The sequence below is a fragment of the Schistocerca piceifrons genome, chromosome 7 (genome assembly GCF_021461385.2).
Source record: "Schistocerca piceifrons isolate TAMUIC-IGC-003096 chromosome 7, iqSchPice1.1, whole genome shotgun sequence".
In the NCBI taxonomy this organism is placed as follows: domain Eukaryota; kingdom Metazoa; phylum Arthropoda; class Insecta; order Orthoptera; family Acrididae; genus Schistocerca; species Schistocerca piceifrons.
In genome coordinates, this window is record NC_060144.1 from 155226197 (window position 1) to 155251367 (window position 25171).

Here is a 25171-nt window from a genome sequence, read left to right on the forward strand (position 1 = left end):
TAGCAGGAACAAACATAGAACAGAACCAGTCTCTTAAAGTTGTACTGTCTATCAAGGCTCCTTTGTGATGGGTATAATAAAGTGGTAAGTTCATTATACATTTGAACGAACACAGTTCTTTAGATTTACCAGGACAGTGTATTTTCAGTTTGTGTTCACCATTTGAATTTGAACAGCAAAGAACATTCAGCCTTTCTTTCTAGGCTATTGTATGGTAACATGTGCTTCAGTCTGAGTGTGTTGTAATTTGTGGGCACACCCTTGCAGTCCAGTCCAGTTTCACCCGTGTTGTAACTCTGTTTCTCGAGAAAATCTTTGTTTGCTGTAACTGAGAAGGATTCATCAGAGAAAGCATTATAAGTCTCTTTTTAGCACTAAGTTTTTCTCTTTGAGCTGCAATGTCTCAAACTCCATAGCCATCCGTCCAGGTAAAGTGTTAAAAGTTCCCTTCTACATTCAGTGTTTTATGAAACTCTGCTGCTTTCTATATTAATTTCAGATGTGAATGGGAACTCCTAAAGAAACCACAAGGGCAGAGCTTCACATAGCTCTGTATAAATTGAAGTTTTCAAGCACTTGCACCGTACTGGGCTGGATTGCCTGCCAGCGTGGTTAAAAAAATTAACAACTTTCTGTATTTTTCTTCAGTCATTTCAATCATTACAATAACATATTTCCATTTCTCTTGTCTTCCTAGCACATGTAAATGGTCTGTAACTTCAGCAACAAATAGAGGTTAACACTCGCTGCCAATAGTTCATATTATAAGCTATGGTATTCTTTAGACCTGTGAGCAGCTAGAAAAGTATGATGATGCATTTCTCCTGGTGATGTATAATAGTTTTTCTTTTATTTTGTATCAACATGGAACAATAATTCGGAAGGAAGCTATCCAATTTTCTTGTATTGTCAGCTATAAGTAAGTTGTGAATTTTCAACCATTATTGTATTTACTTGAATCTAAGCCGCACTCAAATCTAAGCCGCACCTGAAAAATGAGACGCTTAATCAAGGAAAAAAAAATTTTTACTAATCTAAGCCGCACCTGAAATTTGAGACTCGAAATTCAAGGAGAGAGAAAAGTTTTAGGCCATCTCCAAATCAAAACAAAGTTGGTCTATTGTAATATGAGACACAATTTAGGTCGAATGAATGACGACACAGCTACAGTAGTTTGGTTCGAGTCGTAAGCTTAGCAGTTAAGGTTTACCAGGTAGCCATTGCTATGCATCAGGTGCTCCGTATTTTTACGGGTACCCTTCCTTTTTCACGTGCTTCGTCTGGTTTGAATTGATGGCTTATTTTTCTTTGATCTGACAAGCGCAGTTTTCTTTGTTATAGGTGTTTACGTCACTCTAAGCTGAAAATGCATTACTGTACTGTGTCATGCATTGTTTGTCGCATTCTGATAGTGCGTGTTTATGGCCTGTCACCACTTGCAGCATGGCTTGCTTTCGTGCACGCTACTGCCGCTTACAATTAAAGAAAAAAAAGAGAGGAATCGTCTCATTAGCAAAACAATGGCAAGAGACTGCTATTTGTTGTTACTTACACTACTGCTTCCTTTGATAATGATCAACAAGAATCAAATAATAGACTGCGTATGATAGATGATGTTCTGAACGAAAGTTTAATTTTTCTCCGTTTGAAAATCTTTGCAGGCGCCTCTTTAGTTCATTACATGCTGCACAGAAATTAGTCATCTTAGATTTAAAAATCTAGTCAATTGCCGTGCTTCATTTCTGACTGTATCACTATTAGGCATAAGAATAATACGAATATAAACATGACATGATATGTATATTCTTCCGCGTTTGCTGTTGTCTCACTCAAAGTTTCATAGTTTATTAGGCACACAGGATTTAAATGAGATAGCAGCAAACACGAAACAATAGATGGCAAAATTTTTGTATTCGTATTATTCTTATGGTGAAGAGAATTCTGCATGTGATTCACAATTCATAAAAGTTCCTATTAGCAACCATCTCTTCTCACAGGTAGGAAAAAATTCAGAACGTAGAGTTGGCCATATTGACAAACATCCCAAACAGTCTTGCCAGTCAGATTTTCATAGTACATTGAAATGCTGCTACATTCGAAGGTGAACAATACGGAATTTGTATTTACTTCTTTGGATAACATACCAAAATGCAGTGGTCGAAACTTGGGGCAGAGGAAAAAAGCTCGTCTTCCACCTTTTTTTTAAAAATTTATTTACTGATGCAGAGGTTTTGGTGCCAGTATTTATCTTTGTGCCTACAAAGCATGCCTGTGTAGCGCTACATTTATTCGACGGCAGAAGTTAGTTGTGGCGGCACTCACCAACATTTTTCAGCTTGCTTTGCACTCGATTCTAAGCCGCAGGTGGTTTTTTGGATTACAAAAACCGGAAAAAAAAGTTCAGCTTAGATTAGAGTAAATACGGTAAGTAGGTGCTAGGGAAAAGGCTAAGCAAACGTGTAGACAGGAAATTGGTGGCATGTATCTTTCAAAGATAGAGTCCAGTCCCTGCATTTACCTGACGATAAAATTGGGAACAATAGTAAATATTTGAAGGATGTCAAACAGTGGAATTGGGGCCCACGTCATTTTCGATGGTAAAACAGGAGTCACACTAATGGTGTATTTTAAATGGAAATTAAGTTACAACAGAATACTTTATGCTCAGTTTTCTAACTTTCCAAAGATCACTGGTAAAAACCAAATAATTTGCACCTTTGTAATTGGGAGCTTGGTGCATTTTTTACAGCAATTGTTTGTTTCGTGTTACACATGTAGATAGTTCAGTTTAAACTATATAATTCAGATTGTAGGTATCAGTATTTTGTAATAGAATGAAGAATGGTCATACATCAGTATATTTATAATTTTCAATTGGTTGTGGTGCTTTTACTCATTAACATTTAATGTTTGCAGTACTTGGATAGTTTCATGTATAATAATTTACAGAGTAGCAGAAGAAAATACATCAATTTTTAGTTAATTAATTTGAGCCCATTTGTCCTATTCATTTTTGAGCTTTCATTCTTAAATAGTATAGGAAAAGCCTTAGAGACAATTATAATTGTAATGGAAGTTTGTGGACTTCTGACACTTGGATTAGCTGTTAAGTTATATTTAGCTATATAAATTACCTTCTTCTTTTTATATTCTACAGCAACCTTTGTGGAACCATCTGCTGAATTTTTATAAAGAACAGAAAGTTCTAGTTGAAGGCCCCCTAAACAATCTAAAAGAATCAATGATCCAGTTTGCAAAACCAAAGAAGATCGTAAATACAGCAAACCCTGGAACTCACTTCATGTCTACATCAATATATGATGCCAGAGAGGCATTGGTTCCAGGAAGTGTGTATGATCGCACTAGCCATTTAAATGGCACACCAGCACCTAATCATTTTTTCCCTAGACCAAGTAAGTTGCTTAAATTTTTGTGTATCTTGTGCTTTTAGTTCTTTCACAATTTATGAAGAGTATAAAAAATTACACTAGCTTTAGTGGTGACATACTTAATCGGGTGGTGATCTTACAAGAAAGAGGATCAGGTTGATAGTTCTAATCCCTCCCCCCTCACAGATCAACTGCCCCCTTCCTCCTCTTCCTCTACCCATAAGTTCCTGATGGGGTATAAAATCATTTTCTTTTGTGTCCTATAAGTTAAATATTAGGGTTGCCCAGAAAGTAGTGCACCACATTTTTTTTTTCTTCAACAATTCTTTACTGAACATAATGAGAATTACACACGCGAAAGAATGGTATCTTATCTACACATCCTACTTTTCCACGTAATCTCCATCCCATTCTACAACCTTCCTCCAGTGCGAGGCAAGGGCATGTGTGCCCTGTCGGTACCAATCCTTGTCCTGGTGGCAGAGCCAGAGCTTCACTGTGGGAACCACCTCCTCATCGTTCTCAAAATGTCTTCCACGAATGGCATCCTTTAATGGCCCAAACAAGTGGAAGTGCGAGGGGGTTGGGACAGGTGTGACAGCCATGGATGGTCTCCCCGACCGCTGCAAATCGTGGAGCTCCGCCAAACCGCTTTCTGATAACCTCACTGTCCATACCCAGCGATTAACTGTACTGCTGCCAACAGCAGATGCTCCACAGACTTTGCACAAGTGTTAGTGAATACTTCCCACAATTTCTTTCTCTGCATTGAGATACTCAATGATGGCATATTGTTTGTAACGTACGTCACCTACAGAGGCTATTTTGAAACTGTCCTGCAACTACGCTATCTGTCAGAAGTGACAGAAACTTGGCGCGTGTGCTCAGGAGACTTCAAATGATACATACGTAACTTTTGCTCTCGGAGCATTGTTTTAGGCTGAGAAAAAAGAATGTGGTGCATTACTTTCTGGGCAACCCTTGTGCTCATATTTTTCTGTAAAGTAAAAATTAATATGTCCTCTTCAGTGCAAGTTTCAGTTGTTTACTACATGTTTCTGTGCTTTGATATTTCGTCAGTAACAATTGCTTGCAAGTAATGGTTTTAATGTTTTGGTGTTCTTTGTTGGGTCAGAAAGAAAATGTCATACCATCTCTACCTAGTACATGATTCTCAGATTAATTTATTCTTGCTCAGTTATTTGCATGTATATATTCATGCAACTACCGAAACTGGTGTGTAGATTTCTTTGATGTTTAGTTGACTAATGAGGATCACATAAGAACATCGACATTTCTTCTTCTCATGTGGTTTCCAGTTTCTAATTTTTTCTGCCTTGAAAGTGTTCTAAATGTAGTATTTTATTCTTAAAAATATTTCTTTCTATTATTTCCAATTCTTTGATGGCATTTCTTTCCAGTTATTTCAATTATTTTTGTAATCCAAGCTGCTGTCAATTTCTTTTTCCAGAAATGCGGAAATATTGTTTTATTTGCGTGTTCGCGTTCATTCGGAAAACGCATCCAAAGAAGATAAATTTTTTCTTCGTCATTATTTCTGATATTTTCTCTTTCTTTTATATAGATTTCCTTGCTAGTTACATTTTGCAACCATCTATTGTTTTATTGCACCCATTAATTTTCTAGGAAATGTCTTTAAAGTACCTCTGTTATGTCCACCTTAGAATTCATCGTTAAGCATTTTTTTTTGGGCACGTCAATGCGCTATAGCGTTGGTTTTTATTTTTCTATGTATGCACTTCTTGTAGGTATTTTTGTTAAACCATATGCTCTGTCCATTTTATTACCTCTTACATGTATTGCTAATTTTTCTAGTCCATTCTGTGGTACAGTTTGCCCAAGATACTTAAATTTAATCATTCAATGTATTTTACCTATCTGTACTTGGATGTATTTCTTATATTTATCATCAGTGTTCCACCCCACACCCCAGCTGAAATTTTGAGACAAGTTTTATTCACTATTTTTCTCCAAAAAATTTATTCAGGGAACTGCTTCTGTTAAATTTTCTGAAAGTATTCAAATATAGATTTTATTTAAATTGACTACATTTATGCCGTAGAGAATTAACTACAATGCATATGATAAACATTTACAAAATTGTAAACTTCTTTCATATTTGTGATCAAGCTACTTACATCTAATCCCGTTCTTTAAGTTTTTAGCCTTCAGTCATATAACACACTGAAAATTGACATGAAGCTCTTCTTCTAAGACTTTGTGAGCACATTTTCTCTCTGACTTTCCACCTGCTAATCAAACACTTCAAAATAACAGTAGGGAACTATTACTACTGCCTACTTAAACATAGTTGTAATCAAACTCCTTTTCCATAAACACTTGTGACATCAAAAATTTCTTATTTCATAATTGAGCAAATTTTGAAATAAGTGAATAATGTGTGAACATGTTTCCACTACCTCACTGGAGTCAACTAGGCAACTGTACATTTGTAAGTTTATTACATTGGTTCTTTCTTAACATACTAACGACAGTATTGTTGTAGGAAAACAGCTCCAGCCACAAGCACTATGACAACTTGTGTATGTCTTCTGTTTAACAACTACAGCAATAAATCTCAGTTTCACATATACGTAAGAGTGCTATGTAAGTTCTGTATGTTACAGCAAATGGTGTACCAATGGACTTATACAGCCGCACTCATGATCCTGCAAGTTATATATCCCCAGAAAGGGCTCAAGCTGCACTAGCAAATATTCCAGTACCGGTTGGTATGTTCATGAATATGGCACATGTTCCACCACGCTTTTACAACCAGCATCAGCAGGCTTTGCAAGGTACAGAAACACGTTTTGTTCTTGATACACTTCACTCCTAGTTAATGTACTGTACTAATTCCTAGTTAATGCACTGTACTAATGTGATTACTCAGTTGTGGTAGTGTCGGTGTTTAATGTCTATTTGATAAATATGCTGACAAGCAGATTTAGTGATATCATTTGTGTAAAAACCAACAAAAGAAGAAGCAAAAAACATTTGAGACCCTGTCAGCACTCTTATTACTCAAAAATTGTGTTTCACCCTGTTCTTTGTATAGTTTGGAAACAGGTATGTTGGGAGTAGTCTGCGATTTTAGTAGTCGAATTTGCTTCAACTAGAGGAGCTCCTCGAAATAGCTTCAGAAGTTGGGGGAAGTGGCACTCATCGAAATGTTGCACCATTTTGAGGAACTCTCGTGACTGGAAACCTGAGACCTTAATGTTGGTTCAAATTAGCTTGAAAGACAACATTCATATGTTTCAATATGGTCTTTGGTGGCCTAAAAAGCAGAGCTGTGTAACTTAATCTTTCGAATCAATGTTTGGAATGAAACTTTTGTAAAGGTAATGATGTAAAGCAATGCAAGTGTTGATGACATATACAGCAAATAGGACAATACTAGACTAACTTCACTAGTAGAAAAAGTACGTGTTCTTTGTTCTAAGATGCTAGCTATCACAACTACATTGCCGTACCGGGTATGTATGTTATAGAGACAAATCCACTGCCCAGTGTTTGACATCACGCAAGAGAAAAGTACACTCATACATTGTTTCATTCATGTATAAGTGCACTAATTATTTTGCAAACACGTTGGCAAAGTCTGTTTCAAAACTGGTCCTGGGCCAGATGGTGTGCTGTGCCACTAACCACAATTTGGTTATTTTTCAATATTTATATGCAGAAAATAAAGGTATTTCCAAATGTCTCTGATAAAATAATTCATGTGGGTGCAGTATGCTATGAAATAGCACTTATTAAGTACATTTGTATTCTCACATTTTGAGGCAGAATTTGCATGTGCAAACACACATTTTTCAAGTCCCTAACCAACAGACTTCAGCCTGATATATTGCAGTTTCTACCATTAGTTCTGTGAAATAACTTGCTTCAAATCATACCAAGTGAATTACATTACTGTTTTCCATTTCACAAGAGTATCCAGATCTATGAAAGCATCATACAGTGGAACCTCCTTTTTACTCTTTCAGCATAGTGACCCAAAAGAGTGTAAAATACAGGAAAGCGTAGGAAACACAACAAGGGAAAATGAATGAATAACACTGTCATTCTCTTTATATTGTTCAGAATATGAAATTTAAAAAAATTAAATTTTGCCTATTTAAACAATCTTAAATAGTTGGTTTTATTTCTTTCTAACAGCAGTTAATTCTACTTGTCTCTCTACGTATAGAAAGCATCAATCACACAGAAGCAGTGGCTGAGTGCTGGAACACACAAATGTGTGAGCGTTTCCATCACAGTTCCAATCGTGTCCAAAGGTGTAAACGAAACACAGAAGCAAAATTCTTTTGTGAAACCACATTAAAAAAGACACTCACGTTCTAATGTGAGGCTTAATGATTATCATTATAAAATAATGGTAAATAAAACTTGTAACACAATATTGGTTGAAACACTTAAGTTGGCCATCTTTGTAAAAAGAGAACAATAAGCATGGAATCTACCACTTGTTATAAAAAAGGTCACTCAGTTCAGGTATGTCCTGGGTGAGGAAGAGGGTGGAAATTGTCACGTTATGGAGCATCTTGAGGAGGGATGTTTGCATCTGACATCAGGTTGTACCATCCTAAGACTACTTCCCCCCTGCGGGTCCGGGGTAAGAATAGGCCCAAGGTATTCCTGCCTGTCGTAAGAGGCGACTAAAAGGAGTTTCAACCGTTTCGGCCTTCAAAGTGATGGTCCCCCTTGGGGTTTGACCTCCATTTTTCAAAATTCTACAGAAGTAAGAGCCTTTTGGGGAAGGACACCTTACGTGGTGTACCACTGGTCCTAAGTGCACTAAGACGTTGGCACTCAGCATTGTACCGGCGTTGTAACCATACCCACTATTCCTCAAATTGGGCCTAAACGCCTGATGGGCTGTCCAAGTTACGCCCATAGTGCATCCCCATCTGCACCAGCGATCATGATGGACTTTCCGTGGCACCAGAAATCCAGCACGGTAGCCAGCCCGTTGTGGTGGGGTCGTCATGTACCCTCTAGGTTGTAGCCCCCTGACAACACAGGGATCGTACTGCCGATACCTGAGCTGCACCCTCCCCACGTCGGCCAAGGAGTAGATGCCCGTCTCCTTGGGGCATCAGGACTCCCGGCAACGGTCATCCTGCCAGGTGGCCCTTGCTGAGGCTGGGTGGCGCCCGTGGGGAGAGCCCCTGGTCGGAGTGGGTGGTATCGGGGCGGACGTTTCGCAGATGAAACGTCAACACGTATCAGGTCGCTCTGCGGCCGAGTCTTTCAAAAGAAAAGGTACCGTTTCTAGTTCAGGTTCTCATGCCCTTTCACCCTTGGCCACTCCCTGGGAGGGGGGACAGGTCCGCCGGCTTGGGGCGAAGTACTTCCCCCGCTATTCGGTCTGTTCTCGAACCGATGGGGGGACGTTCGCCACCTCCAAGCCCATGTTCTTTGTTCAGCACATTGAGGACATCTTCGGGGAAATCGAGGCTCTCAGCAAGATGCGTTCAGGGTCCGTTCTTATCAAGACCACCTCCACCACACAGTCGGCGGCGCTCCAGGCGTGCGACCGCCTAGGGGACATCCCAGTGTCCATTGTCCCGCATCTGGCACTAAATAGGACGCAGGGGGTTATTTTTCATCGTGACCTCCTGCTACAATCTGATGAGGAGCTCAGGGCCAACCTGGAGCGCCGAGGCGTGCATTTCGTCCGGCAAGTCCAGCGCGGCCCCAAAGACCGTCGCATCGACACCGGGGCCTTTGTCCTTGCCTTCGAGGGGGGCGTTCTCCCGGAGAAGGTAAAGGTGATGTGCTACCGGTGCGACGTGTGACCTTAAGTCCTGCCTCCTATGCGCTGTTTTCGGTGTTTGCGCTTTGGGCACGTCGTGAGGAACATACATGCAACCCACCACCTCGGTGCATTAATTGTCCTGGCATCCACTCGCCTAGATCCTCAGGCTGCCCCGCATATCAGAAGGAGAAGAAGATACAAGAACTCAAAACTTTGGATCGGCTCTCTTATTCTGAGGCCAGGAAGAAGTATGACCGCCTCCATCCCATGCCGTTGACCACTTCGTTTGCCTCAGTTGTGTCCACTCCTTCTGCGGTATCCTCACCCCTATCCTGTCCCTCCTCCGCCCATCAGGGTGCTCTGCCTCCGCCTCCCAAATCCCTCCCTTCCAAATCCTCCTCCCCCATGGCCCCCACCCCCTCTGCCCCAGGGGCCACCCTTCCTCCTCCTCCTCCTCCTCCTCCTCCTCCTCCTCCTCCCCCTCTCCCCCCGCCACCTGAGAAGCGATCCTCTTCTCAGGCGTCCCTCGGGGAAACGTTCCGGACCCCAGCTTCCGAGGTCCGGCATTCCAAAACGGACCCCGCGCGTGAGGACCTTCTTCGGGTCCAGCCCACCATCCCTGTGCCTCCTTGGCCTTCCAAGAAGGCCTCCAAGAAGAAGTCTCTATCCCCCTCTCCACCCCGGCGCGTTTCGTCTGACGCTCCATCCGTGAGTCGCTGCTCCCGGCCGTCCTCGGTTTCGCCGGGACACTCTGCTGCCAGGCGCTCAGCTGGCCTCGTCGGCAAATGATGCTGCCCCTCCTACACAACCAGGTACAGCGGCCGCAGCTGGCGACGACTCGATGGAACCGGATCCGCCTCCCGCCGGTTGTAGCGTTGTTCCCTCGCAACCTGGCCCTCCGCGGCCGTCAAGGTGACCAGCTCTTCCCCCGTCTCGTTCCCCCAACTTTTTGACTAGCGATGGCCTCGTTACATTGGAACATAAGAGGTATTCGATCTAATCGGGAGGAATTACAACTGCTCCTCCGCCTGCACTGTCCGCTCGTCCTTGGTCTCCAGGAAACCAAGTTGCGCCCGACTGACCGTATTGCCTTAACACTATACCTCGGAGCGGTATGACCTCACCCCTGTGGACAGTATCCCAGCTCATGGTGCGGTCATGTTGCTCGTTCGGGACGATGTCTATTACCATCCCATCCCATTGACCACCCCACTCCAAGCAATAGCTGTCCGTATTACTCTGTCTGCTTTTACTTTTTCAGTTTGTACCATCTACACTCCACCGTCATCTGCTGTTAGTCGGGCTGACATGATGCACCTGATCGTTCAGCTTCCCCCACCGTTTTTATTGTTTGGCGACTTCAATGCCCATCATCCCCTTTGGGGCTCTCTTGCATCCTGTCAAAGAGGCTCACTCTTGGCGGATGTCTTCAACCATCTCAATCTTGTCTGCCTCAATACCGGCGCCCTGACTTTCCTCTCGGACTCTACTCATACCTACTCCCACTTGGACCTCTCGATCTGTTCTACCACTCTTGCCTGTCGGTTCGAGTGGTATGTCCTTTCTGACACCTATTCGAGCGACCATTTCCCCTGTGTCGTTCGTCTCCTGCACCACACCCCATCCCCACGTCCTTCGCGCTGGAACATACTGAAAGCTGACTGGGGACTTTACTCCTCCCTGTCGACCTTTCCGGACCACGATTTTCTCAGTTGTGACAGTCAGGTCGAATACCTCACGGCTGTTATCATCAATGCTGCTGAACGTTCCATTCCTCGTACTACCTCTTCTTCACGTCGCGTTTCCATCCCCTGGTGGAACGAGGCTTGTAGGGACGCTATCCGTGCTCGACGACGTGCTTTATGCACCTTTCGCCGCCATCCTACGTTGGCGAATTGTATTGAATACTAACTACTCCAAGCGCAATGCCGTAGAGTCATCCAAGACAGCAAAAAAGCTTGTTGGGCATCTTTCACCAGCTCCTTTAACAGTTTTACTCCCTCTTCCGTCGTTTGGGGTGGCCTGCGCCGGCTGTCGGGCATTAAGGCCCACTCCTCGGTACCTGGCCTGACCTCAGGTAATGAGGTCCTCGTTGATCCTGTGGCTGTCTCCAACGCCTTTGGCCGCTTTTTCGCGGAGGTTTCAAGCTCCGCCCATTACCACCCTGCCTTCCTTCCCAGGAAAGAGGCAGAAGAGGCTCGGCGACCTTCCTTCCACTCGCTGAATCTGGAAACTTACAATGCCCCCTTTACTATGCGGGAACTCGAACGTGCGCTTGCACTGTCCCGGTCCTCTGCTCTGGGGCCGGATGCCATTCACGTTCAGATGCTGGCACACCTTTCTCCGGCGGGCAAAAGCTTCCTTCTTCGTACCTACAATCGCGTCTGGACCGAAGGTCAGGTCCCCATGCGTTGGTGTGACGCCGTCGTTGTTCCTATACCCAAACCCGGGAAGGATAGACACCTTCCTTCTAGTTACCGCCCCATTTCCCTTACAAGCTGTGTCTGTAAGGTGATGGAGCGCATGGTTAATGCTCGGTTAGTCTGGATTCTTGAATCTCGACGACTACTTACTAATGTCCAATGCGGCTTTCGTCGCCGCCGCTCCGCTGTTGACCACCTTGTGACCTTGTCGACATTCATCATGAACAACTTTTTGCGAAGGCGCCAAACGGTAGCCATGTTCTTCGACTTGGAGAAGGCTTATGATACCTGTTGGAGAGGAGGTATCCTCCGCACTATGCACAGGTGGGGCCTACGCAGTCACCTGTTGGAGAGGAGGTATCCTCCGCACTATGCACAGGTGGGGCCTACGCAGTCGCCTGCCCCTTTTTATTGATTCCTTTTCAACGGATCGAAAGTTTAGGGTACGTGTGGGTTCCGTATTGTCCGACGTCTTCCTCCAGGAGAACGGAGTGCCTCAGGGCTCCGTCTTGAGCGTAGCCCTTTTTGCCATCGCTATCAATCCAATTATGGATTGTATTCCACCTAATGTCTCAGGCTCTCTCTTTGTCGATGACTTCGCGATCTACTGCAGTGCCCAGAGAACATGCCTCCTGGAGTGCTGCCTTCAGCGCTGTCTAGACAGCCTCTACTCATGGTGCATGGCAACTGGCTTCCGGTTCTCTGAAGAGAAGACGGTTTGTATCAACTTTTGGCGATATTAAGCATTCCTTCCGCCATCCTTACATCTCGGTCCCGTTGTTCTCCCATTCGTTGAAACAACAAAGTTTCTAGGGCTCATGTTGCACAGGAAACTGTGTTGGTCTCCACATGTCTCTTATTTGGCGGCCCGTTGTAGACATTCCCTTAATGTCCTCAGAGTTCTTAGCGGTTCATCTTGGGGAGCGGATCGCACTGTCCTGCTTCGCTTGTATCGGTCCATTGTCCGATCGAAGCTGGATTATGGGAGCTTCGTCTACTCGTCCGCTCGGCCATCCCTCTTACGCCGGCTCAACTCCATCCACCATTGGGGGATACGTCTTGCGACCGGGGCCTTCTACACTAGTCCTGTCGAGAGTCTTTATGCTGAAGCTGCCGAATTACCATTGACCTACCGGCGCGACGTACTGCTGTGTCGGTATGCCTGCCGGCTGTTGTCTATGCCCGACCACCCCTCTTACCAGTCCTTCTTCGCCGATTCTCTCGACTGTCAGTACGGGTTGTATGTGTCTGCCCTGCTCCCCCCCGGAGTCCGCTTCCGTCGCCTGCTTCGACAATTGGATTTTGCCCTCCCTACCACCTTCAGAGAGGGTGAGAGCCTGACACCACCTTGGCTCCAGGCTCCGGTTCATATTTATCTCGACCTCAGCTCACTCCCGAAGGAGGGTACTCCGGCTGCAGTGTATTGCTCATGGTTTGTCGAACTTCGTGCTCGACTTGCCGGTCACACCTTTATTTACACCGATGGCTCCAAAACTGACGATGGTGTCGGCTGTGCCTTTGTCGTCGGGGCCGCCACCTTTAAATACCGGCTCCTCGACCTCGGGGCCGAGCTTTTTGCTCTCCATCAGGCCGTTCAGTATGCCCGCCGCCACCGCCATTCATCGTATGTACTCTGCTCTGACTCACTCAGTGCTCTTCAGAGCCTTGGATCTCCCTATCCGGTCCATCCCTTGATTAAACGGATACAGCAGTCCCTCCATTCTTTCGCTGATAATGGTTCTCTTGTCAGCTTTCTGTGGGTTCCCGGGCATGTAGGAGTGCCTGGGAATGAGGCTGCGGATGCTGCAGCCAAGGCTGCAGTCCTCCTGCCTCGGCCAGCCTTCCATTGTGTCCCGTCATCTGACGTTCGTGGGGATGTATGTAAGAGGCTTGTGTCGTTGTGGTGGGATGCTTGGTCATCCCTCCAAGGAAACAAGCTCCGGGCAGTAAAACCGCTCCCAACTGCTTGGACAACCTCCTCCCGACCATCTCGGCGAGAGGAGGTCCTTCTGACCAGGTTACGGATTGGGCATTGCCGGTTTAGCCACCGCTACCTGCTCTCCGGTGACCCAGCCCCGCAGTGCCCTTGTGGTCAGGCATTAACAGTGCGCCATGTTTTATTGTCGTGTCCCCGTTTTAGTCAATTTCGTGTTGTCCTGTCCCTGCCATCTAGTTTACCAGATGTTTTAGCTGATGACACTCGAGCAGCTGCTCGTATTCTGCGTTTTATAACTTTAACTGGCTTGTCCAAAGACATCTAACCTTTTTACTTATTTTATCTGCATCTTTGTCAGGTCCTTCTGGTGTCCTCCACCCCCCCCCCCCCCATCCCCTTGAGTTTTACTAGATTCCATGTGCTCTAACAACAGTGACTGGGCGCTAATGACCTCAACAGTTGAGCCCTCTTAAACCCCACAAAAAAAGAAGACTACTTGCCTATATAGTCTGGCATATTTCACATTGAAGTAATTATGATTCATGATAGCCCATTATAGAGATGGTTGTCTTCAAAAGTTGTGTTTATTTGTGTAAATGACTGAAAGTAAATTAAAGCTGTTGTAATACACGCAATGGGCAGAAAGAAGGTTGCTACTAGTCACTATCGTCAGATTGTGCTTATCATTGAGGGAGTGACTGCACGCTTTCCAACCATTCCAAAAACTGTGAACATAAAAAAACAGGTGGCCATAACCCCACATACCGACAATGAAAATTTTGCTTACCACGCTAACACTACGTTAAATGATCAATAAATTTGCGTATAGTATGTGTTTTCTGCTCTGTTCCAAGGCTGACTTTGAGCAGGAATACGACACACTTTTTGAATAAATCTGTATGAAAATCAATGTCAAAGGTCATGATAACATCAAAGAAAACTTAAAATTTCATTCTGTGATACAGGAACTATGTAAACTTCCCCTTGAGAAGAAAAAAATTGGAAAAGTACTTGAGGTCCTCAGAAATGTGGCAGTGAACAATGGCATTAAGTGCAGATGGTGGATAAAAGTTTACTTAAAAATCACACAGGTATAACACAACTGATGCAGTGTCGCAGAAAGAAGAGGTTGTTAAAACTAAATACATGTCTTTGCCCTTTAGTGGGTTAGTGTCTGAATAGTTAAGACAGGTTACATGACACCAAAGTACCAATGAGCTTTAGTACTAAAAGGTGTTGGGTAAGACTTAACAACACAGTATCCAACATGAAAAAACCATACTACACATGTTCCATTGTTTATAATATAAATTGTGGAGAAAGCAAAAACCTCAATATAGAACAAACAGGTAGATGTTTTGCCATTAAGGTTAGAGAATACATTAACACCAGTGACAATTGCAAATCTTCATTTGGGAACCATATTCAGAAGACCAAACACAAATCGAATTATACTGAAAGCTCCTTAGAAATTTTTCATCAAAGCAGGAAAGGAAGACAGCTTGATAATTTAGAAGATATGAAAATTTATTGGTAGTTTAAAGACCATCCAAATCATACCTGTAATAAACAGACTGACATGAAAAATATAATGTTCTTAGACATCCTCAGTAACATCTAAGAAGATGATGATTTTAGGTTTATTTAAAATGTGTTCACTGTTGGTCTTTGCAATAGGCTTACTTTTTAACGATTGGCACCTGTTCTATCCTACCTAAGTAAGTTCACATTTGTGCATTGCTTACAGAGTATCACACTCTTGTGCGATTGTGTGTGCCTGTTTTCTGTTTGTGGTCTGTACCTTCAACCCAGATCTGAGATTTTTGACTTTCTTTTACACTTGTTTTCTGTTGGCATTGTTAGCTGTGACTGGGTGGTAACTTAATTTTTTCTATATGATGAGTCAGTTATTATTGGATATATGTGTATGTGTACTTATGCATTTAGCTATCACTTACTTTAAACGAGAAAATTCACATTAGCACATTACATGCATATTATGTCAAATCAGTGTGTGTGTGTGTGTGTGTGTGTGTGTGTGTGTGTGTGTGTGTGTGTGTGTGTGTGTGGGGGGGGGGGGGGGGGGTTGCGCGCGCCCTTGCTTTACATATATGGACACATATACTTCCAGTTTTATTTATGATTTTAAGATGATCGTTTCTGTGTCTAGGCAGATCAGTTCAGTTCAGTTTCACAATACAGTGTGTCAGTGATGGTAAGTTGTACATGTACTTGCATATGTAAATAGAACCTATTTTTAATTTACAGACTTCTTTTTATTTGTTTACAAGCTCACACTATGTATGTTTACATCTTCGTCATTCTACCGTCATCGTAATCCCTCCATCCCTCCATTCGTCCGTCCACCACATTCACTACACAAGTGTTGTAATTCAATGCATATTGTGAACTCTGTTTTTATTTTCACATGTGTGTGCGGAACAATGGGTTGATTTATACTTTCACATGTGTTTGGCTTCAGACTGCTGGGAAGCACGTTCCAGCTTGTCATAACTTTGTTGTTGAGTGGGTTTCATCATTCCCACAAAATTGCCCTTATGTTCTAAGTTTCACAGATCTGCTACTTGCTTTCTACCCTAATGTATTTTATTTGGTGCAGTTTCGACTGTCATTCTGAAAGGAATTGCAATAAATAAAAAATTTTTAACAGCCAAATGCAGAATGTCTACATTCAGTGAAAAATTGTGTTACTAGAATGGAGTCATTAGTTAGTATCACTGAAGACGAAGACTGCAACCAGCCGCACTTTCAGAATGAATGATTATTTTGCCATAACGAGTCAGCCATGAGGATTTACAAAAGTGTGAACTTTGTATGAAAAATCCTGGCTGTCTGACAATGGACTTAAGCCTGAGGCTGGTTACACTGAAAGAAATCGTCCATTAATTATTAGGATTGTAAAATATGTTCAGATGTTTCATGTGACGAAGTGATGCACTTCATATGAGCAGTTCCTTTAGTCTCGTTCACAGAATTTAATGCAAACTGAGTGACATTTTGCAGTTTGCTGTTGTTTTTAGCTGATCATCTGAAAACACATAGTAATCAACATTATCTAAATGTTAAAAATCATCAAACAACCATCGTGAAAATGTGGTAACCACTTGTAAATAGTTAAATTACACACAAGCCCATTTGAACCTTTTCTCTCTCTCTCTCTCAGCACGACAAAACCAGAGAAACAGAGCAGCAACAAGGAACAAAGTTAAGAACACACGCAATTCTGTAAAAACTGGACTTAATCAAGCAGGGCAGAGTCAGGATGCAACACAATCTTACAGTCAAGCTGCACCACTAACTCAAGGAATGTCACAGGTGAGTTTTTAAAAGGTAAACAGTATTAAGACATGAAAACTATGAAATCTTACTGACTGAAAACTGTTTGCAGATAGAAAACAGGAGTAGAAATTGATACAATAATTGTAGATGTTAAGTAATTTCACAAAAAGCATAATATTTTGGTTGTATATAATGTTTATACTTTGATACCATGTGGTGCCAGAATATTATGAAATAAGTATTTATTCCTATAAGTGAGAAAACAGTCAGGGAAGGGCTATATTGGGTTTTCATCTACGTCGAAAGTTTGCTAAAATATTGTCTACTAGTTTCTAGAAACGAAACTGCTCCAGTGTTTCAGTAGTGACAGGTAAGCCATTTAAGTCAGGATCAACACTATTTAGCACAGCTGTTCTTGTGACGTGGCAAATGAATTAAAACCATACAAGCTTATATTACAGTTGCTTAAATTGCTGATGTGATGCAAAATATCGGAACATAACAGATTGCTTTTAAAAGACATCATTGTCCTCTTCAACTGTTAGAATTATTTATTTATAAAATCTCAAATTCAGATTTACTCTTTTTGTTATTATAAAGTTTTATGACTGTGAATCCACATCCAAGAAAAAATGAACAACTTAGTGCACTGCTTTTCTTTCAAAGTAACTCCCCAACTTTATTAAGTCTGTCGGTGGTGAGAAATCGGCATGTGTCGAACATTGCTGATCTGCATAATGTCTAGATAGCAACACTGAGTCTTCCTCGGGTGAAGGGTGGGGAGGGGGGGGAGGGGTGCTGTGGACTAGTAAACTTTGCCAAGTGAAATACACACTGGAATGAAAAGCTTAAATGTCTCAAAATAGTAACAGATACATTTCAGTGCTTTAATACGCTATGAAAACCCAAATGATAATTTTGCTGGAAGTAGATGAATTACACTGCACCATTTTTCATTTTCCAGCATACCAAATACACTCCTGGAAATTGAAATAAGAACACCGTGAATTCATTGTCCCAGGAAGGGGAAACTTTATTGACACATTCCTGGGGTCAGATACATCACATGATCACACTGACAGAACCACAGGCACATAGACACAGGCAACAGAGCATGCACAATGTCGGCACTAGTACAGTGTATATCCACCTTTTGCAGCAATGCAGGCTGCTATTCTCCCATGGAGGCGATCGTAGAGATGCTGGATGTAGTCCTGTGGAACGGCTTGCCATGCCATTTCCACCTGGCGCCTCAGTTGGACCAGCGTTCGTGCTGGACGTGCAGACCGCGTGAGACGACGCTTCATCCAGTCCCAAACATGCTCAATGGGGGACAGATCCGGAGGTCTTGCTGGCCAGGGTAGTTGACTTACACCTTCTAGAGCACGTTGGGTGGCACGGGATACATGTGGACGTGCATTGTCCTGTTGGAACAGCAAGTTCCCTTGCCGGTCTAGGAATGGTAGAACGATGGGTTCGATGACGGTTTGGATGTACCGTGCACTATTCAGTGTCCCCTCGACGATCACCAGTGGTGTACGGCCAGTGTAGGAGATCGCTCCCCACACCATGATGCCGGGTGTTGGCCCTGTGTGCCTCGGTTGTATGCAGTCCTGATTGTGGCGCTCACCTGCGCGGCGCCAAACACGCATACGACCATCATTGGCACCAAGGCAGAAGCGACTCTCATTGCTGAAGACGACACGTCTCCATTCGTCCCTCCATTCACGCCTGTCGCGACACCACTGGAGGCGGGCTGCACGATGTTGGGACGTGAGCGGAAGACGGCCTAACGGTGTGCGGGACCGTAGGCCAGCTTCATGGAGACGGTTGCGAATGGTCCTCGCCGATACCCCAGGAGCAACAGTGTCCCTGATTTGCTGGGAAGTGGCGGTGCGGTCCCCTACGGCACTGCGTAGGATCCTATGGTCTTGGCATGCATCCGTGCGTCGCTGCGGTCCGGTCCCAGGTTGACGGGCACGTGCACCTTCCGCCGACCACTGGCGACAACATCGATGTGCTATGGAGACCTCACGCCCCACGTGTTGAGCAATTCGGCGGTACGTCCACCCGGCCTCCCGCATGCCCACTATACGCCCTCGCTCAAAGTCCGTCAACTGCACATACGGTTCACGTCCACGCTGTCGCGGCATGCTACCATTGTTAAAGACTGCGATGGAGCTCCGTATGCCACGGCAAACTGGCTGACACTGACGGCGGCGGTGCACAAATGCTGCGCAGCTAGCGCCATTCGACGGCCAACACCACGGTTCCTGGTGTGTGCGCTGTGCCGTGCGTGTGAACATTGCTTGTACAGCCCTCTCGCAGTGTCCGGAGCAAGTATGGTGGGTCTGACACACCGGTGTCAATGTGTTCTTTTTTCCATTTCCAGGAGTGTATTTGTTCTGTCAGGTATCCTAATTTTAAATTTATACGTGGTCTTGTGACACAGTATTGTTGACCATTTAAAATGGCTTTTGTACGGTTCTCCAGTGAAGTCTGATTAAAACTAATGTTAGATTTTGGTGAAAATGCATACTACTTCATAGTTTTAGTTTTGACAAACATCTCATTTTGTCAGTTATTTATGAATTTTGATAATACAACCTGTTGTTTTATTTACAGTGTCTAAATAAATCTTAGAAGTATTTCAGCGATAAATGTTAGTGTTATTATTTTGTGTTTGTTTTGAAACAAAGTGTTTATGTTCATGTTTTTGGAATTTCTTTCAGGGAATGTCGCAACCTGGATTTAGCCTGTCACAGCCAGGACTTTCCCAGCCTGAGTTGTCACAGGACAGTTATATGGTGGGAGAATTCCAGTCACAAATGGATGGACTCCTGTCACAGGATTCAACCTACCAAGGAGACCGCTCAGCCTTTTTCACTGGCGGCGCTTCACAAGGAGGACAGTTCTCACAGGTAGGTATGTGAATCCCTACCCTGTCCACTCCCTTCCTTTTTTTCCTATATGCCCAGACTACCTCATTGGTTATCCAGCACATGACATTGTGATATATTTTGTGACATAGCATAACAGCTATGTTATGAAATTCATCTTTAAAGCTTCATATTCCATTTGTGAACTATGTTCACTGTATTTTTTTTAAAAAGAGTTTGGATTTTGGAGAATGACTTAAGGCTTAAAGGAATCCCTCATTCCGAGTTAACATGTTGGGATGGATGGTTGTCTCTTGCATGTGAAGTAAACGAAGAAAAAAAAAGTGTAATTCTTATTTGAAACTGCATTAACTGCTGCAGGCTAACCATTGATAACTGCTTGGCAAATGTTTGACTCGATAAATACTTCTGTGACTAATGCCCTCTAAGTAGAGAAGTTGTGAAGTTTCCAAATTTACCTAGTACGTGAATATAAATGTTAGTTGTCTACTGTGAATACATTGGTAGTTGATTAAACACATGCAATGACCCAGTTCATTAAAGAAACATGTAGGTTGAGCAGGACAGCAGCTAGGGTTGATTGGAGAATTTTAAATAAGTCTCAGACATTCAAATGAACTGACAGAGTTTAACATGTTATTAAAAGTTCAAATAATGTTCAGGAATCCAGCCAGGGGACATCGCCGATGACTTCACTTGGCTGCATTCCCATAATTTATTTGAACATTGTATATGCTAGGAGAAATTAGGATCTCACTTGTTACTAAAGCACTTTAGTAAATTAAATGAACAAAATAGATACTGCCTTCAAAGCTTTTTCACAGTTGTGATAGAAATTTATTGAATGCTGTTTGTCGTTGATCTTTCAGCCATATTGAGCACGCGGGCGGTGGCTGGTTCGCGGAGCGTCGCGGGAGCGGCACGAAGTGACACAAACCCAATTGAGGGGCGGACGGAGACGGTAGTAGAGTGGAACATCCAAACATGCAAGTGCAAGAGAGACAGCTGGGAGCTGTCAGCCGATGTGTGGGAGAGGCAAAGAAGCTGCTGCTGCTACTGCTGCTGTTGGAGCAATCGCTACCCACCGGAACCGGAAGCCGACCCCCGGAAATACAACCTGAATACTGATCCAGATCTGGCAAGGTTTACTGCTTGGTAAGTGCAGTGCCACAGTCTGTCAGGGATCACAAGAATGGGAAATTGAATGGTTACCAATGCCAGCTTCTGTTTTGAAGTATTGCCAACAAGGGTACAGCAAATCATAATTTATGTAAGTCATGACACATGAAACAGAATTTTTGTAGAAGTGCCAAGATGGCTTGTTTCTTTTTATGAGTTTTAAAAACTCTTATAATAATTCACACATTATAAGAATGAGTGAGAAGGAAACAACTTACACATTCTTACACATTTCAGTTTGTTTGAAAATTTTATTGTGTGGGGAAAAGTTTTTGCACTCTTTACATTTTAATTTTCTGTTCGTGTTGAGATGAATGTGAGCAAATACATTTTAGAAATTGCACTGGGAATAGCATGCTGCAACATGCTTTCAGCGTTATCAGTCCTCCATGCCTGTAGGATTTCCATTTATGCATTATTTGTATCTTTATCCCTAATTTCTGGGATGGTTAGGCAAGAGTTGCCCTCGTGGATGTGTGTTACTGTCCCAGAGGGTGAAGCAAAAGGTGACGTTTCAAATTCAGTTGTGAATTAGTATTACACATTTAGAGAAGTTTAACTCAGTAATATGAGCTTAACCTAATGCTCATTTCTTGAAATTTTTGCCAATGTAATAGTTTTGCGTTTAAATTGCAAAAATCAATGATTAAATGTACTGTGGACTTTGTAACAAATTCCTCTAATTTGAAAATGTAATCTCTGCCTGTGCAGTTTATCTTTATTGTTAGGATTTTATAATTTATATAGTTTGATATACTGACTGAAATTACACCCATTTGTGTTTGTGAAATGTCATTAAGAAACATGGGCAAATAAATCAAATAACCAGAATGGGAGAAGTAGAGCTTTTATTATTTTTTCTGTTAGTCGTTTAGATCATACTGCCATCACTGTAAGTGCAAACTAATGTTAAGTTTTTGGGAAGTGTAGTAGAATAAAGCAAATTTGATTTTTGTGAACAGTGGTATATTTTTGATAAATGTTGTATTTCTACCCTTGGTATGGTACAAACATGAAGTCTCACTGCTCTGCTTAATATAGAAAAACTTTTATAATGATTTTACTTTGTTGTAATAATTAAATGAAAATGTTGGTTCTTGCATTAGGGGCAACTGCTGGGTGACGAATGAAATTTCTGTTTTAAATATTTTATTTTAGAAATAGAAGAGATTTTCAACACACACACACACACACACACACACACACACACACACACACACACACACACACACACACGAGTTATGTAAAATGTTGTTTTAGTTTTTATTTCTCCATGAAAAGATGTCTTAGTTCGGACAGAATCCCTGTGTATAGAGGGTGAAAAATTTTAATCGGAGCTTTTGGAATGTAGTTGCAATGCAACACCCACAATGTGAAAATGAGAAATCAATTCCTTGCAGACTGCTATGAAGTCTGCAGAGTGCCTTCGTCAGAGCCTCATGTCATACATGCATGTAATTGCTTGCAAGCTTAAACACAGTGTATAACGACTGATATTTGTTCTGTTCTTTTAGAGCTAATATGACTATCTACCATTTAATATCATTTGTAATCAAGATTTCATCAGCAGTCATACACTGTATGTTCACATGTATGACTACATATCCAAGAATGTATGTTGTCAAATTTTAAGATTTGTAACGGTTAATAGCTTAACATCATTAATGCACTTTCCTTTTTGTTGACTGTATCAGTTACAAAAGTAGTTAATTAGAGTTAGCAGTCATATAGGTAATTGTTTCCTTTGTTTGCTGTGTTGATATGCCATGAAGGATTAGTTGTTCAAACATTGTGGTGTGCTGTAGGTGTGTAAGGAGTTTCACAATTACCGTGGAACAGTTGTACAGAAATGAAATGTTACAGGAGTGTGATCTTTTTATGCTCCTTAGGTCTTGGGAAAATTTCATGAGATTCTGCAAAAGTGAAAAGGTTGATGAATATTTAATATAGTGATGGGATTGAATATTTAATTCCATTTTCAAATCCTCTTTCATTCTTCCGACTTAATAAAACCATTGTACCATTATGGCATATCCATGGAAATACATTTTCGTTTCTCTCTCTTTTTTTTTATGGTAGTGGGTCAAATTTCAAGGACTCAGTGCATTTTGTACAATGGGTTAAAACACTTCAGTTATTTGCTATAGATACTTTGCTTAGTGGGGAAGTCTTGGATCATCGAAAGATGTTTATCCGTCCAGTGTATTTGGCTTCCTGTTTTAGATATGGCTTTATGTATATGGAAATTATTGGTACTGTCTAAAATTCATTGAATGTGGATGTTAGTAGTATATCATGAACAAAATATTTTTAAAACAAATAGTGTGGTATTGAAATGTGACCATATTGTACATGGTCTTTCCAAGTTCACTGAGATAATACTGTAGTACCTGAAAGTGGCCTTTTGAAATGTAGCAGTCTTTCAGAGTTCCTTATCAAGAAATAGAAACATCATTTATTCCATAAATAAAATGTGTATTGGAAAGACAGTTGAGATACAAATATTGCTGTGTGTGGCATTTCTTACAGTGAATTCCGAACTCTTGTGGTTGCAGATTAGTCCTTTATCGTATAAGTTTGAATGTGGGAGGCATTTGTGTCGTGAAATGAATATTGTTTCAGATGTCTGGCCAAGTTTTAATAAGCAATCACCATAGGGTGCTCATTTTGTGAACATACCATGAATTCAATTTTATTATGGTTGCCAAAAGGCAATGTGTGTATAATAACAAAATTTCTTTGATCTTAGGAATATACAAACTGTGCGCAATTTTCATTTAGTTCATTACTAAGTGGTCGTTCAAGCTGAAAAACAATGTATGAATCATTAAACAGAGCCCAGCAAAAAGAAAAGATCACCTGCATTCTTCCACAAAACACTAGTTTCCAGATTTCTTCATGTGTACAGTTGCTTACACACGTTTGTAAACTGCATTACAAGAAAAATTATATTGGTTTTCTATAATTTCCTGTTCTATAAGGGTATCATTTTTTGCATGTATGTGTTTGTATGATGTGAACTATTAAAAAGTATTTCGAAGCGAGTCTATTTGAATAATTCATACCAAGGGAAGAAACAGCTGAGATTCACTGTTCTTCATTGCACTGTCAGATTATCTGTATTACAGTTAAAGTTGAATTTGTGGTTTTATGTAGTGTTTTTTTTTTCTTTAAATTTTGTAGTGTAATAGGTATGGTGTGCAGTAATAAGTAAATTACATCTTTCTTTGATTGTATTGCAGGTACAGTGATTGTTTTTGTTTGAAATTTAAATTTGCTTTATCACTCTCAATGATGGTATCTCGTTGACACCGTAAATGCTGTGTTCAGTATTTATTGGTAATTTGAAAAGAATTCAGGTATTGCTTGTCAGCTGTGTACTGCTATGATAAAGGTATTTTAAGTATTTCTTAGTTGTAATGACATTTCAGAATATTAAATTTTATCCCGAATATTGTAAAATAAGGTAATATACTTCCTTATACATGCTTCAGCGAGCTACATAGCAGTGCACATTTTGTAATCTCACTGTTAATGTTATAAAAAATTGTGGCAAGCAAGCAGATTTGCACAAACTAGAACTTCACATTTTATTTCTTGAGTATTTACGGAGTTTGTGGTACCGACAAGCAGTAGAATTTATCTCAACTGTGCATTACTTCTCATAGTATTTGTGAAATGTTACCCTCAGTTTTATTTCTGTTTACAGCTAGGAGTGGTTTATGAATAACTTAGTTGGTTGTTGTTTTATGCAAAGTAGGAAGGAACTTTATGGATAAGTGACTCCATATAAGTCAGCTGACATAATCATTTTTTTTTTCTTCAGTCCTTGTTTCTGGAAGTTCAATCCTGTGGCATGATGTTCTTTACAAGTAATAGTGACAAGTATTATGATTTATTAACAAAATGTTTTTATGTTAATGGAAATGCCAGAAATAAATCCTTCAAATTATCATAGTAGTTTACTGTGTTAAAATCACCTTAATGCCAATGTCAGTTAGCAATAAAGAGCTGATATTGTTAGATATTGTGACTGATCTTTTTATTGTGTGATTGATACCAATCAAGCATTCATTTTTGGAGTGGTTAAAATCAGTTGTGGTATTAACATATCCTGTAATTTATTCTCTTACTCATTTCTACACCACCCCATCCCTCTATACTTCACTTTCTTCTCTTATCTTGTACCCTTTCTTTCTCGTGTTACTGGCTTTGTGTGTGAATGAGCATTGTACAGATTTCCTTCTCTACCACAG

At 41.6% G+C, this 25171-nt stretch overlaps 1 protein-coding gene across 1 annotated transcript in view; it reads left to right on the plus strand.

Annotated features, from left to right (window-relative positions):
* LOC124804618 (regulator of nonsense transcripts 1) overlaps window positions 1-24940 on the plus strand; it is a 129089-nt gene extending 104149 nt beyond the window's left edge. The window contains exons 14-18 of the mRNA XM_047264820.1: window positions 3158-3413; window positions 6038-6208; window positions 16721-16872; window positions 19569-19757; window positions 20606-24940. Coding sequence (XP_047120776.1) covers window positions 3158-3413; window positions 6038-6208; window positions 16721-16872; window positions 19569-19757; window positions 20606-20614 — 777 coding nt within the window. The 3' untranslated portion in view covers window positions 20615-24940. The remainder of the gene's footprint in view (window positions 1-3157; window positions 3414-6037; window positions 6209-16720; window positions 16873-19568; window positions 19758-20605) is intronic.
* Window positions 24941-25171: the final 231 nt, after the last annotated feature.